Source organism: Coffea arabica, chromosome 4c (assembly GCF_036785885.1).
Source record: "Coffea arabica cultivar ET-39 chromosome 4c, Coffea Arabica ET-39 HiFi, whole genome shotgun sequence".
NCBI lineage: Eukaryota > Viridiplantae > Streptophyta > Magnoliopsida > Gentianales > Rubiaceae > Coffea > Coffea arabica.
In genome coordinates this window covers 49,557,286-49,573,440 of record NC_092316.1, presented here as the reverse complement: position 1 = coordinate 49,573,440, position 16,155 = coordinate 49,557,286, and the positions used below count along the sequence as shown (strand labels likewise).

General features: G+C 38.5%; 2 protein-coding genes across 2 annotated transcripts; both read right to left on the bottom strand.

The window, feature by feature from the left end:
- Nucleotides 1-2,335: 2,335 nt before the first annotated feature.
- LOC113739291 ((-)-germacrene D synthase-like) lies at nucleotides 2,336-5,852 on the bottom strand. Its single transcript, XM_027266521.1, has 7 exons — nucleotides 5,712-5,852; nucleotides 5,188-5,458; nucleotides 4,641-5,007; nucleotides 4,303-4,521; nucleotides 4,067-4,205; nucleotides 3,232-3,480; nucleotides 2,336-2,656 (listed from the first exon to the last, which is right to left on the bottom strand). The coding sequence occupies exons 1-7, from the start codon at nucleotides 5,850-5,852 to the stop codon at nucleotides 2,336-2,338; spliced, it is 1,707 nt and encodes a 568-aa protein (XP_027122322.1).
- An 8,405-nt stretch (nucleotides 5,853-14,257) lies between these two features.
- LOC140004847 (uncharacterized) lies at nucleotides 14,258-15,155 on the bottom strand. Its single transcript, XM_072045000.1, has 2 exons — nucleotides 15,041-15,155; nucleotides 14,258-14,697 (listed from the first exon to the last, which is right to left on the bottom strand). The coding sequence occupies exons 1-2, from the start codon at nucleotides 15,153-15,155 to the stop codon at nucleotides 14,258-14,260; spliced, it is 555 nt and encodes a 184-aa protein (XP_071901101.1).
- Nucleotides 15,156-16,155: the final 1,000 nt, after the last annotated feature.

The following is a 16,155-nucleotide window of genomic DNA, read 5'->3' as shown; positions in this document are numbered from 1 at the left end:
ATCTTGGGTTACTCAACAGAATCCATCATTAAAGTCGAGGATAAGTGTAAATGTTGATGGAATTTATTTGTAGAAAAATAAAGGAAGCCTTCATTTGTGCAGGATAAAGAATTTTGACAAAATATAACTTATGGATTATCCAAAATGTCACCAGTCATAGAATCCATCATTAGACTTGTTTTGTGCAGGATAAGGAATTTTGACAACAAAATATAACTCATGGATTATCCAAAATGTCACAAGTCATGCTGCAGATTCATATTGGACAGGTCAAAACTTATACCTACAATCATCCTTTGAGACCAAAGGAGTTGCATTTCTTTAAAACTGCTCCAGCCCAGAAGAACATTACAGAATCTAGGTCCACGAAATAATAGCGACCAAAGGGTGTCCTGCATACTTAGAAACAACAAGATTTATCTCTAACTTGGCCCTTTGAAGAGAAAATCCGGCTCACAAGCAATAAAATCAGAAGTTGAACTCTCCCGTTGCCTGAAGAAATAAGGGAAGATCCACCAAGATTTGTTGATGTTCAGTAAAGGTAAGAAACAAAAGGGTAAGAGATCTTAAGAATGTGATAATATGGATATAACATATAGTGAGCGTGATAATGTGTATAGTTTTGTCAAGGATAGCAAGAACATTGTCATAAGGCCGTTGAAGTCAGGATCAAAATCTAAGTCTAATCAATTGAATGGGACTAATTTGTTACTTTGGCTTGGTGGCCCTTTATCTATGGCAATGTTGGACACATTTTGTAGTGGGATTGGTTCCGTTAAAGAAATCCATTGGGAAAACGTAGTTAAATCTCCGAGTGGGTTCCATACCAGCTGTGGTCAATCATGCATCTGCATCATTTCCGCTATTACATGCAGCACGGCAACAGCAACAGGCACCTTCTGGTTTCGTTTTCCTCCTTGTATAAAACTCCAAGGTACTCGTTTAACATCCCACACTCAGAAGCCGGAACTCCATATCGACGGCTATGGATCTGGGGAAGGGGACGGAAGACTAGCCTGGGAGGGAGGTGGACGGGGATGACTCAGATGGGTGGAAGGCCGAGCCGTAGAAGTACTGGCTCTTGTTCACTGCCTGATCATTCCTCAGATCCCAACCAATCGACCTGAAACCGATTGATGGTCGTCTCACCCCGCTTGCTGCCCCAGAAAACAGACGGCAGAAAGTCTGTAAAATTTGGTGGTGTTGTCGCAGAAGTCTCTTGGCCAAAAATTTGATGATCCCGAATTTTATTACTTGAAGGGGATGCATTATCGATTATCCGGCTTCTTAGAGATAAAGACGATGATTTTTCTATATTCAGTCTTTAATTCCAATTCATTCCTATATTCAATCACCTCTGCCGCTAGCTTTGGAGTTCCTCTTCCCTAATTCCACTATCATATCAATCACCAAAACAGCATCAACCAAAACTCCTGTGACTTTTGCTGCCACTGCCACTGTCCTTTGAACCCACATCAAGAACCAAGTACTCTACCAATGGATCCACCATTCTTTCATTCTTCACCATCCAATAAGTCCCACAATAGATCATCCTTCACTAACATTCACAAAGCATAGGAACGATAACCAACAAAAAAATAGAGAACTATTAGAACTGCAATGTATCGGTGCACCAACCTAAATAGAAAATCAAAGAAATTAAACCTTTGAACGTCATCATGGAAGCAAGAATGAAGAGAATTATTAGCGACTACAACCTTCCACACTAACCACGGCCCTCAAATTCCCTACTCTATAATTCTCTCACCGGTGCCTGTTTTAAGCAATTTATAGTTATGACATATTAAACATGGCCACTAATTTTGCATGAAATTCTTCTCTAGTTTCCTAGCAATAACACAAAAGTCACAAGTAATTGCAAAGGGACTTCAAAATCAAAACCAGTATCTACAACTTAGTTGTCACTCTCTGGGAACAGTCCATATGTGTAAAGAATAAAAGAAGGACGCAGCAATTGGCTCATACAAGATTATGTGACTATTGACTTCAATAGGCTCGTCAAGATCTACTAATATAGAATACAATCCCTTGTTTAACATAAGAAGACATGATAGATAGAAAAGAAAATCCTCAAAATACAATCATGCAACCTATTAATCAAATAAATAACAACTTTGAACTTCACACATGTGCTCTACTGACCAACTCACAAACTAACTACTATAAATAGGGGAATGCCAATGCATTCCACTTTTATTCCAATAACACTTCATCTTTTTTTCCCCCAAACAGAGATTATATGCTTAGAGTACCATTAACGATTTCCTTAGGATCAATTACCGGTTTATGATATCTTACAAATGATGTTAATTACTTATACGGGAACGGGCTTAATGAACATCGAGGTAATGTAACTTCGCATGACTTCTCCCACGTGTGTGTACTCGTCATTGTGCTTATAAGCAACATCTATCACACGTGCCAAGTTGACAACACGAAGGAGGACAGCCCTGGGAGGAACAAATTCTGCTGCATCAAAACCTGTAGTACTAGGTTTAAGGAGTTGTTGGTTTAGGAGCTTCCACGAATCCTCGATTTGTCGGTAAAGTTCCTCGGATGCTTGCTGCTCTGTTACACCGTGTTGCTTCATGTAGCATTCCACCGCTGAAGCAATGTGCGGCCTTTCTTGTTCAAACTACAAGTGTCCAAATATTCGTAGTTGACGTTATAAAATGGAGAAGGAAAGAGGATTTTATGCAATTCTAGTACAATTTTTGTTTCTGAGTTTAAAGGAGACCTATAAGAAAAGGAAAAGGGAAAGAAAAGAGTTTAAAAGTCGAACAAGATACGTCATAAATATATGGTTGTTGCAAATATATAGATTGTTGATAATACTTTATTGTTTCTTTTTGTATTTACTGTTAGTAGCTTGTTAAGGCCTTAAATTCATCTTGGGTTGTATATCAAATTAGCCCAGAATTTTCTATAGTTGATCCATAATTTTAGCAGCTCAGAAGGGTCTAAATCACAATTACATTATCGCATAGATGGTGATCTTTGATACCATCTCCAAGATTCTATTGAAGATCATTGACCGGATGATTGTAGAGGTTGAAACTTGAAACATTGCTTTCCCATCCCTATTTCAAGATTCAGACATTTTTTAACCAAAAAAGTAGGAAAAGAAAGGAAAGAGACAACACTCTTTAAGGAATAAGGACACGATTTGCTGTGGGTTTGCTTTCCAATAGATAAGAAATTGGTTTGTACCTTGTGCCCCACAATGTCATCCCGAAGCCTGCAAATAATTGATGCAGCTCTTAAGATATCAGGGTCATTTGATGCCCAATCGAAGCTCTCCTTCGAGACAATATCCCCCATGCCTAGGAAGGATATTATCGTAAGAGTGGTGTATCCACAGGAAGCCAATCCAATTCGCATATATTCCTCCACGGTTGGTATGTACCCTTGATGCAGCCACTTGGCCTCAACAAAATAGGCACGAGCCAACAACTTCAGCTGCAAATTAGTGCAACAATATCAACTATTTCAATTTTAATACGGGCAAATTCTACGTTACCTCCCTGTGATTTAATATTTTTTTACATAATTCCCATATGGTTTCAAAAGCTATACATAAACCCTTCATAATTTGGATTAAAATGTCAAAGTGACAGAAATGATCATTCGTAACGGAGTCACCTAAAATGTCAAAAATACCCTTATGTAAAGTTGAAAATTATTCATTCACCAAGGGGGGGGTTATATGTATATTTTGAAAGCTATAAAGGGGTTATATAATAAAGTATTAAAGTATAAGGGGGTTATATAGTAAAATATAAAAATCATACGGGGGGTAAGTGTGTCATGTATTTATAAGGGTAATTTCGATATTTTTAGAAGTTCCGTTATGAATGACTATTTTCGTCGCTTTGAAACTCTAATCCAAACCATGAGAGGGTTATGTATAACTTTTGAAACCATAGGGGAGTTATGTAAAAAAACTAAACTATAGGAGGGTAAAATGTAATTTGCCCTTTTAATAATGTCCTAGGAGGAAATCAATTAAGGAGTTTTATTGTATGAATTTTGAGTATGCTCATACTGCTTCCTTGGCGTAATATGTTCGATATGAACTTCCTATCTTGGCCATTTCTTCCTCAATTTCTTCAAACAAATCCAAGAGTGCTCGGTAACAAATCTTCATATAATCTGGGAGTTGTTTCATGCAGCCAATGTTCCATCTATATATATATTGTAACACATTATATTACGGCAAATTTTGCTGCATACCTAGTGCATGTATCATTACAGCCAAGTTTAAGAGTAAACATTTCAGACCTCTCGATTGCTTCTGTGAAGATTTGAATTTCTTCGTATGTCCCATAAGCATCATAAATATCATCTATTATGGATGTAATGGCTATAACCTTGGACATAATCTTTCTGGCGAGAGCATATTGAGGCTCAAAATATACTCCCACGATCCAGAAATAGCCCTCAACCATTCGATCTCTAGCGAATGGAAGCTTTCTTGCAAAGTCTAGTTCTTTCCACCACCTGAGGTACACTAGCCAGCAAGCGTGCATTAATTCAATACTGTTCAAGCTAATCCAAACAATAACATAATTTTTTAAGTTACCTATTATTAGAGGTACAACTATCTTCAAGAAACTTACAAGGAAATTTCTTGTAGCTCTTCCTTGTGCTGAGATTGTAGCATGTTGAAGTCCAGCTTAGCCAGCATTAGTAAAGTTGTATTATGTGAAGGAAATTTTTCATACACGTCTATGTAATGCTTGGCCTCTAATCTTGGTAAACCCCTCCAATAAGGCTGCATTAGTGCGTGACTTGCTAGCTCAGCAACTGGACTGCTTAACTTGCAAGACTGAAGATGGTTACTGGTAAAGGCCAGGGCATCATCTAAAATATTATCCCCGTGCGTTCTGAGATGAGCAGCTTCATAAAGTGCAAGCATGCCCGGTACATCATTAACCAAACATTCTCCAAACTTACCTTCAGCATTCATGAATTTCTTGAATATTTCTGCATATATAATGGGAAAACGGTAGATGGTCGAATGTTGTGACCAAAAAAAAAAAAGATATAAAAACTATTCAATTTTGTGGTTTTCGTGACATGGGACAAGGAGAAAAATGCCAATTGCTTTGATTTTTCTATGATTTAAGGTTTGATAGTATAACGTCGTTGTTCTTTGACTCTTACCGGATGAAATTCTGAATCCCTCTTGTCTTAGAATTCGAAAACAGAGAGCAGCAGTGTAAATGTGGTCATTGCCCTCCCAATTCTGATGTTTCTCATGCATCTTTTGTAGAGCTTGACCAATTTCCTCTTCAAAATGATATGCTATGCATAGTCGTTGAATCGCATCGATCAATTGCAGCTGTTGTGAAGGATTACTAGCAGTTGCATGAAGCTCTGTCCTGACTCTTTCCTTTAGCTGTTCAAGCTGCCCCTTCTTAGAAACCCATGTTGCCTGCCAAAAACAAATATATGCACTCCTCGATGAAGTTAAGGTTTCTATAAATGGTGCGTAAAGCTGCTTGTCACCACAATAATAATCATTAATTATTTTGGTGACAATGGTAAAAGGGCTGCTTCAAAGTTAAAACATGCATGAAATTTTCTTAGAAGTTCGAGTATGTTTGTTGTATAATGGGGGTATCACAAGTTTGCTAACTTTTGAATATGATTTTAGTACTATAGTTCTGGCTGAAATATAATACTACCTTGTCGGAATCAGGGGAATAGACGAGGAATTGATTTCCCCAGATATCGGGATGAAAATTGGCCACAGGACGATGAACATCACGAGGAAAATCACTTTGGATTGAAATGGAATTAGCCAAGTCAAGACCTTCAACTGCCATTGTTTTTTGTTAATCGAAGACTTGCAGAGGCTTGCTCAGACTGGGGAACTGGAAGATAATTGAACTGCTAGGTTGCTTTGAACGACGTTGTTGAAGATTGCATATTAATTTATAGCCACGACCATTTCTCAAATCAGAGATCTTTTCCGCACTTTTTTTTTCTTAATTTGGGCACGTTTTGATTATTATTGAATTTGACAAGGGCTGTTTGGTTATGTGCTAAAGCCGGCCAGCCATGCACAGCCACAGAAATTCAAGTAGGAACCATGCATTTGACCGGCTTCCACGAGAGCGATATGCCCACCGGTTGTGCCAGACTGAGAGTAGTAGTAGTTTCACAAATTGATGGCACCAGATAAAATCTGATGGATGGATTCGTAATTGTAAATGCACATTTTGCACTTCAATCGCTAAATGTGAGTATATACCGTAAATTGTACATCATACTCCATTTCTTTGATTACCTACCATTCAATTGAATACACTGTAAACTATACTCCCATCTCTTTTAGGATTTTAATAATAGGATATACGTTTTATCTTTGAAAGTTGTAGAAAATGTGTTCCATTGACACTTGTGTAGTTTGGAATTTTAAATATGGGATAAAAATAAAAAAGCCCTTGTGGTATACCTAATACACAGAAAAGTCCCCCGTGGTTTCAAAACATACAAAACGACACCTCATGTTTTGAACTAAATTGTAAACTAATAGAATTCGTTAAACTTAACGAAAATGACAGTTTTGGCCGTTAAACTTACCGGATTCCGTTAAATTTACAGTTAAATTTACCGAATTCCGTTAAGTTTATCGGATTCCGTTAAGTTTAGTGAATTCTGTTAGTTTACAATTTAGTTCAAAACATGACGTATCATTTTGTATGTTTTGAAACTATGGGAGGCTTTTCTGTATATTAGGTATATCGCAGGGGACTTTTTTGTTATTAACCCTTTAAATATTAGTACAAGTGCCTGAACATCTGTGTAGAAATGTGTAAAATAAAGGGATAAAAAGATAAGATATAATAGATTTAGAAAAGGCAACAGTCAGTATTAGTTATTTAAAAGTCACCTCGTCTATCGCTCACATTCATATTTTTTTATTACTTTACATTCAATTAAATACTATACACATATAGAATATTTGGCCTAACAAATAGATATCACAAGTTCGTTTTGCACACATAAAATTGTGTATATCTAGTTGCCTGTGAAGTGATCAATTGTGTCCTCTATTGTTTCCGGCAAAAAAAAAAAAAGTGATCAATTGTGTGATATTGAGGTTAATTTAGTGGAATCTCAGTCGTTGGGGGGTCTTTCTGGGGATTGGATTTATTTGGGGACATGGGAATCCTGATTTGGTCATTTTGATGTTAGTGGATATCGATTCCGATAGAGGACTTGTGGTGAGCAATTCATGAGGGGAATAATCGAACTACAATCCTCGGTAATTGTTTTCTTCTAATAGACGTCTATTTAAATATTTTGAACAACTTGTTTCTTAAAGATCTAACTCAACTCTGGTGAAACCGAAAGAGTTACTTGGTAATCTTAGGTAGCCGCGTGTCTTTGTGAGCCTAAATAGTAGTAAATAGTTTGTTCTTAAGAGACAAACTTCTGATTTAAATCCGATTTAATAATTCAATTCAATACTTAAATTTAATAAATTTAACACTTCAATTCAACAATTGTGTGATAATTTGGTGGAATCTCAGTCGTTGGGGGGTCTGTTCTGGGGATTGGATTTATTTGGGGATATGGGAAGCCTAATTTGGTCGTTTTGATGTCAATGGATATCAATTCCGATAGAGGATTTGTGGTGAGCAGTCCATGAGGGGAATAATTGAACTACATCGTAGGTAATTATTGTTTTCTTCTAATAGACATCTTTTTAAATATTTTGAACAATTTATGGGAAAAATACACTTTTCATCCCCATTGTTTGGAGCTTTGGACAATTTTGTCTCTAATATTTTAGTCAAAACACATTTCATCCTCGTTGTTTTATAATTTCAACTAATTTCGTCCTTAAAGTTTCTTTTTTTTTCGAAACGTTAGAATCTTTCATTCATTGTAACAAGAAATTACATGTATGAGCAAAGGCTTGAAAGAACTGTACAAGCTAGTGCTCACATAGCACTGAGGAAATTCCATTCCTCATCCACAATGATGCCAAAGGCATGGGAACTTAATTCTTTACTTCGTTCTATACTTTCTTCATTAACCAAGCAAAACAAGCACATGCGAAACAACTTCTGCATGCTAAGTTTGTCATCTATCAAGGTAGCTAGACTACTGTTAGAGGGACTCTTACACTTTATCTATCTCATCAGTTCCTGGTTCTGAGCGTGGACCTTGATCCTGCTCCACTTCTGCTCTAGAGCTTTACACAAAACCAGTTTGATGGACACAGCTTCATCTAAGACTTTGTCTCCCATGCTTCGCTCTTGGAGTGCCCATTCCGCAATCCTAGTATTTGGTTGCACCCTAACTGTAACTCCAATCCCCAGTGAGACATGGCCTGTAGCCACGTCCAAAATGATAGTACCCCCTTCATCCTGTCCCTGATGATGCTCTTCCTGATTGGAAGTTGTTCTCTTGTGTTCAGACTGGTTCTACCTTTCATGATTTCCTCTTGTTCTAGCCACTCTTTATGAGCTTTACCAATTGTTCTAACTGGTGAGCATGTAAGACTCCGGTTAGTCCTTAATTTTGATATTAATTGAATAAGGAATATTAGCGTTATTTTTTTTTTTGCTATAAAACTTGGTTTTAAGGTTGGTGGTAATTCTTTAAAATGTTATTTCGCCTAAATAATTTGAAAACCCTAATTTGAGTTATTACTAAAACCTCTAGTATTACAATCCATTAGAAACCCTAAGTTGGATTTAAAGCCTTTGATTTTGCCCATGTTAAAAAGTGTGTTGTTGAGTTGCTTTTATGTGGAATAAGGGATGATTAAGAATGGGTGATTAAGATAGAAGGGTGGTTAGTGAAGTGATTAAGTGTGATTAAGGATTTTAGACTAGATTAAGTATATAATCTATAGAGTTAATTGAAAGCTTTTCATATCTTTATGGGCAAGAATGTAAGAAAGAGAAAGTGAAGGTGTAAGGGCTAAGGAGCAAAATTCAAACTTTTGTGTGATTGGTTGAAGTGGAAAATATCTTTTGGAGTCTTCGACTTATTTTATACCAAGGAAATACAAGCTAAACATAGGTATAAACCAAACAAACTTCAAGAGAGAGAGATAGAGAGAGAGAGAGCCGAGATTGAAGCCAATGGAGAAGAGAGGATTTCTTCCAAGTTCATCCAAGTTTTAGCCATCCATCTTGATTTTGGAGCTTAGGACAATAACTTGGGCACTTGCTTGTTGTAGTTTCATCACTTGCAAGGCTTACTTGAAGGTAAATCATCTCACTTGGAAGTTGATTTTTGGTGAATGAATCTTGAAACCATGAAAGTGATTCTCTTGTTGTGGTTGTACACTTTTATGGTTTATATGGTGATTATAGTGTAGTTTGATGGTTTATTTTGGTGATATATTGCTGCATAAAATTCGGTCAAGGCTAGGAAGAAATTAGGATTTCTTGCTTCATGGTTCTTTAAGTTGCTTTGGTTGGTTATTTGACTTGTAAATGGAATTTTTGATGTATTAATTTTACTTGTATGGTTAGATCTTAGCAAAATCCAGTTTAGTCATGAAACCCTAGTTTAAAGGGAAGTTAGTTTGGTTGAACTAGAGCTTAGATGGTTAGGGTTTGGTTGGTTAAGGTTTTGAAGCTAGTTGAAGCTAGTAAGGTTAGAGCCTAGACTATGGTTAGTGTTTGCTAGGTTTTGGGATTAAATTGGGAAAGGAATTTCGGGTCTCTTGTGGAACTATTAGGAGCTAGTATATGTGTGTTTTATTTGGTATGAAATTGGTTAGAAAACTTGCATGAGAACCATAGAAACGGATCATGCGTTTGTGACGCGCCAACCGTTCAAACTAGAAAACAGGGCAGCCCAGAATCTGAACTTTAGCTCCATTTTTTTTGTGCTACATATTGATTCAGGGTTTGTCCAAAACCTGAAAGTTGTAGCTTCTTAAGTCTTTGTTGTGCCTGCAAAATTTTAGCCCAATCCGATCAATGTAGCTCCAATTATGCCCAAAACAATGTAAGGTGTCAGAATTGCCGTTGAAGTTGGTCAGTTCTGAGCACTAATTTTGGACCCATTTTCCCCTCTGCTCTGTACTGATTCAAACTTTGGTCACAACATAAAAGTTGGAGCCTTATGTACTGGCTATCTATTTCTTTTGGAATTTCCTGATTTGCATTTATGAGCAAAGAGTTATGGTCATTCAAACATACCCTGTCCGTTAGCCTAAATATGAAATTCTGGAACTGTTTGTCCCAATTTTGACCTGTACCCATTGAGATCTGGGTTGAGGTGTCTTCATGAAAGTTGCAGCCCTTCTTCTTAGTTTCACAACGGTACTTCATACACCTTAATCCGACATTCATAGTCTAACTTATGGTCAAAATGGTTCGGGGTAGCAAATCTGTCTGTTTCCGTCTTGCCAGCCCTTTCCGTTTCCGTTCGCCGTTTCGGCGCGCGCGCATGTCGATTTTGCCGTTTTGCTTTATTTACGTATTTTAGTAGTCGTTTGTGGAATAATGTGGCGCAATCTTCTATTACAGACGGTGGTAATTTAGACGGAGCCAGTGGGGCTTACTAGCTATTATACGTGACGCGATTTTCACACTTTTGCTATCATTGTTTTTTGTGTAAGTATTCGGGCCGTTTCTATATATAACTTGTTTATGTACTTTAATGTGGATGAGAGGGTACTTAAGTAAGGGTGTACTTGATCACACTCGACCTAAATCCTAATTTGCACCTGTGTTTATATATGAGATGTATATATGAATTATTTTGGAGTTGAACCCCTTGAACTTGTAGTTCGGGGTGACTTTTGTGGGGCCCGATCTCAAGATCTAGACGGACTATTCGAACTAGCCGGAGTTTGGTTGAAGTCAGTCCAACCTAGTCTTGAGGTCATCAAGTTTGTGAACCAAGTTTGTGAATCAAATTCAATTTCGTTTCGTTTGCTCGAGCCATTTTGTGATGTGACTGGCCAGTAAGGGCAATAAGGTGTACGGTGAGAGTACAAGTGGAGTTCTACGGACCCCTATTTGTGGTCGACGGAGTGTCGACAGGAGTCACACGTGGCAAATGTATTGGCTTTGGAGCCAACCTGTATCCTTAATTTGTATTGTTGCTTTTTGCATTTGACTCGGCATCCTTGTGAAATAGTTGTTTCTCTTGATGTGCAATATACGCTTTTACCCCGTTTACTTACTAAGCTTATAGTTTACCCCTTTCCCTTTGTTTTTCTTAACAGGGGCCGACGCAGGAGACTTTTTGGCACTATCACTAGTATAGTTAGGTTTAGTTTGTAATAGTCTGACAATTAAGATGTTTCTTCTTGTTTTGGTGATCCGTGTAAGAACCCTCCTTAGGGTCTACTACCTGCTTTTGGTCATTATCATAGGATAATGTAATGGTCTGGATATTTACTTTTGAGAATGTAAATAGCACTCTTTTGCCAATGTAGCCAATATATATGTTGTGAATAGTGCTCTTTTGGTTCAAATAGTTTTATTTTTTTTATTTCGAGTCCTGGCGCGAGCTAGGCAGACGGTCCGCTAAGCCCTTTGGTACGCCTCTGGGTGCGGTGGGGTCATCACAAAGTAGCTGCTCTTGCTTTCGAATTCCTTTTGATTCTTTTCTTTCCACACTAAGATATTCGCAGTCAGTCCAATATGCTCCATCCCTCTTGGTCTATTCCTTGCTTCTGAGATTTTGATCCACCACCGTTTGAAATCCCCTTGTTGATTGATAGCACCGTCCCATTATATTGGTGCAGCTTTCCATATCTCCTACGTGTGTTGATAGTTGAACATTAAATGCTCCACTGTTTCCTGCTCTTCCCCATATGTTCTACACACTGGATCTCCCAATCTTGTCTTCTTGTATATAGCAGCTCTCACTGGTAGTGCACCTGTTATACATTTCCATATGAAGATCTTTATTTTATGTTTGATGTTGAGCTTCCACAACTTGTTGACTGCCTTCCGTGATACTTGGGCCAGCTGCCTCTGATTTCTCCTTCTCAGCATTTGCACTCTCTTTCATTAGAGATTTATAACCTGACCTGACAGTGTAAAACCCCCCAGCATTGTGTTGCCAATAATAGCTATCCTCCCTCCTCACCAAACTTAAGGGGATGTTTAAAATCTTCTCAGCATCACTTTGCTTAAAAGACTTAAAAATGGTGTTTCTATTCCATCTGTGATGTCGTATTAGTTCATGTACCATCTTCAAGTCATAGCTTTGAGGTGCAAGAGAGGTTGGCCTACCAGAGCTGGATCCTGGGATCCATCTGTGGTTCCAGATACTCGTACTTCTCCCATTGCCAATCCTTCTGATCACCCCTTTGTCAATTAAACTTCTAGCTCCAAGTAATCCTTGCCATATCCAGGAAGCATTCTTGTGAGGCTTACATGTTAATATTGAGTCCTTGGGAAAGTATCTTGCTCGCAGCACTTTGCTAATGGGAATGTTTGGTTTAGTGAGTATTCTCCAAATCTGTTTGCCTAGCAATGCTTTATTGTAAGCTTCAATGTCCTTGAAACCCAAACCTCCTGCATTCCTTTTCATTGACATTCTCCTCCAAAGATACCCAATGCAGTTTGTTTTTACCATTTGCTTCTCCCTACCAGTAGTTAGCCATCAATGAGCTTATGTCTTTACAAAGCTTCCTCGGCAGTTTGAACACAGACATGGCATATGTTGGCATTGCCATTGAGACTGCCTTAAGCAGTACTTCCTTGCCCGCTGTGCTCAACAACTTATTTCTCCAGTCCTGAAGCTTATGCTTGATGTTTTCTTTAATGAACCCAAAGATCTGCTCCTTTGTCCTAGAGATCACCATAGGCAGTCCTAGATATTTACCATGTTTCATCTCTGTCATTCCTCCCAGTGAGCTGCACACTGCTTCCTTTTGCTCCAGAGACATATTCTTACTGAAAAAGACAGTTGACTTATCAAGGTTTATCAACTGTCCTGAGGCCTCTTCATACATTTTAAGAATCTTCATGATTTCCTTGGCCTGCTGCACGTTTGCTTTGCAAAAGATTAAGGAGTTGTCTACAAAGAAAATGTGTGTGATAATTGGCCCTTGTCTACTGATCCTCAACCCTTGTATATCCTTCCTTTCTTCAGCTTTCCTCAACAAATTGGAGAAGCCTTCTGAGTAGATTAAGAACAAGTAAGGAGACAGTGGATCTTCTTGTCTTATTCCCCTTTCTGGAACTACAAATCCTTTAGTTTCTCCATTGCAATTGAAAGAGTATCTTACAGTCTTCAAGCAGCTAGTTATCCAATTGATCCATTGTGCACAAAAGCCCATCTTTTGCATCATTGCCTGTAAGAAATGCCACTCCATTCTATCATAGGCTTTGGCCATGTCTAACTTGATTGCCATGTATCATTCTTTTCCTTGCCTTTTATTCTTGAGGTAATGTATGTACTCATGAGCTAGGATTACATTGTCTAAAATTTGCCTGTCTAGGATGAATGCGGATTGAGTGTTACTTATGCACTTGTCCAAAACAAGCTTCAGTCTATTGACCGAAATTTTGGAAATGGTCTTATAGATGACACTATACAGGCTGATGGGTCTAAAATTTTTCAAGCAGGTTGGACTCAGGATTTTAGGGATTAGAGAAATGACAATATGATTTATGGATTTTAGCATGAAGCTTGAACTAAAGAAAGACTGAATTGCTGGTACCAAATCCCCTTTGATAGTACTCCAGAACTTTTGGAAGAATAAGGGGGTCATGCCATCCTGCCCTGGAGCTTTATCAGGTTGCATAGAGAAAAGAGATACTTTGACTTCCTCTTCCTCAACTGGTTTAGTTAAATTGGTGTTCATTTCCTGAGTTATAGAGTGGGGAATACCCTCTAGCATCTCAATCATATCACTCCTCCCTCCACTTGTAAAAAGCTCTCTAAAGAAATTAGAAATTTCTGATATTACTTCCTTCTCATTTACAATCCATGAGCCATTCTCCCTTTGCAGATTCATGATCCTATTCTTAGTTCTTCTCCCTTTAACGTAGGCATGGAAGTACCTTGTATTTTTATCTCCTTCTCCTAGTCAGTCAATCCTTGCCTTTTGGCACCAAAATTTCTCTTCGTCCTTGTGAGCTTCTTTAAGCTGGTTCTTGATCTCAGCAGTCATCACTTTTTTATTAGCAGAAACTGAACCTCTCACAGCCTCCAAATCCTTTCTTAACTCCATAATCTTCCTTTTAGAGTTAGCTTGAAAGGTGTTTCTCCATTTCAGTAATTCTATTCAACAGTTTCTGATCTTCTTAGTAATCTTGAACATATGTGATCCAGGTTCTTCTATCTGCCAAGCTTTCTTTACTACCTGTTGACACCCTTCCTTTTGAAGCCAACGTTTATCAAAATAGAACTTTTTCTTCCTTTTCTCCTTATCTGGAACAGTGTCTAAACAAAGTAAGCTGTGGTCTGAAGCATAGGTGTCCAGGTGTTGGCATCTTGCCTTTTCAAAAATCTGGACCCAATCATAGCTAGCCAGGCATCTATCTAACCTCTGTCTGATTTCTCCTTTTTCCTCCCAATGGTTACTCCAAGTCCATAGGTGGCCCTCATATCCTATGTCTATCAAACCATTTTGGTCTATCAAGTCCTTAAAATCCCTGAAGCTTCTTTCCTCTCTAAGTGATCTTCCCCATTTCTCTTCGTTTGATAGAATGTCATTGAAGTCTCCTGCAATCAAGAATCTGCCACCCCACAGTCTATTTCTATCTCTCAAAACCCTTCATTGTTCCTTCCTAATCTGAGCATCACAACTCGTATAAATCCCTATAAACCACCAGTCACATTGATGATCATTATTCTCTATTCTAACCTCTATAGTGAAAGCAGTTTGGTTAATTTCTAGGACCTTTGTTTTCTCATTCCACAACACAGCCATTCCTCCTGACCTGTGCATTGCTTCCACGATTGCACTGTTATCAAACCTTAACCCTCTAGCTATCCTTTCCACCACCTGTTTTATGTTCTTAGTCTCACTCAAAAAGATCAGGCTTAGAGAGAGGAGGTTATTCACCTCCCTCAAATGGGGAACTGTCAAGAGGCTCCCTACTTCTTGACAGTTCCACACCAAAGCCCTCATTTCCTTTGGAGGGCCCCATTAGGGAAGGACCCACCTCCACCTCAGACATTCCTGTGAATCCAACTACCTCATACGTCTTGGCTCTTTTGTCTGATCCCTCTTGCTAGCACACTTCCTCCATGTCCTCATCATTGAACAGTACCTTTCTTTTCCCACTTCCTGCAAGAATAACATCCTGATCATTTCTCTCCTTCAGAGCCCTTCTAGTTTTCATTGGGGACTTCAGCTTCTTAAAAGACCTTTTAACTTGCTTTTTAATAGCTTTTTGAAGCTTAACAGTACCTTGGAGCTCTTCCTGCATTCTTGCCTCCCTAACTGGAATCTCTAGAAGTCTATTCTCCTGTTCCAACCATCTTGTGCACAATTCTCTGTCTTCCTCCATTTCCTCTATAACAGCTAGAGACAGGTTCTCCTCTACATTGTCCTGTACTGGAAGAGGGAGTTCTTGTTTCTCCTTGGTCAAAGGTTGAGAATCTGCACTGCTTACTCGCTCCCTTCCACTAGTTTCCCCCTTATTATTATACAGGTCACTATGGCCTTGAAGTTCATCTCTTAGACCTTCCTGTTCTTTCATCACATCCTGATTGCCTCTAGTTCCTAGTACTCAGGTCCTCAGTGTCTCCAAAAGTACCTCTCCAGATTGGACCCTATTCTTTTCCCTTTCAACCATTTCTCCATTTTGGAACTTCCAATATCTTTTATCCTTCCCCATATCATCCCTCACCACTCGATCCTTAGTAGGACTTCTATTATTACCTGCCCTCATCCATGGGCCATATTGGTTGTCTAACAGACTTCCTGAAGCAATTATGTATTCCTTGCAAGTACGTTCCCCATGACCTACTATTCCACATCTATAACAAAAGTCTGGACATCGTTCATACTTAAACACTACCCACTTAAGTGACCCTGCTAAATGCACCAAAGTTCCTCTAAGAAGGGGTTTAGACAGATCTGCAAGGACTAGTATTTTTAAATGCCTGCCTTCTTTACCTCCAGCCTAAGGGATAACAACCTCTTTGACATCTTTGAACACTACTCCGATTTTC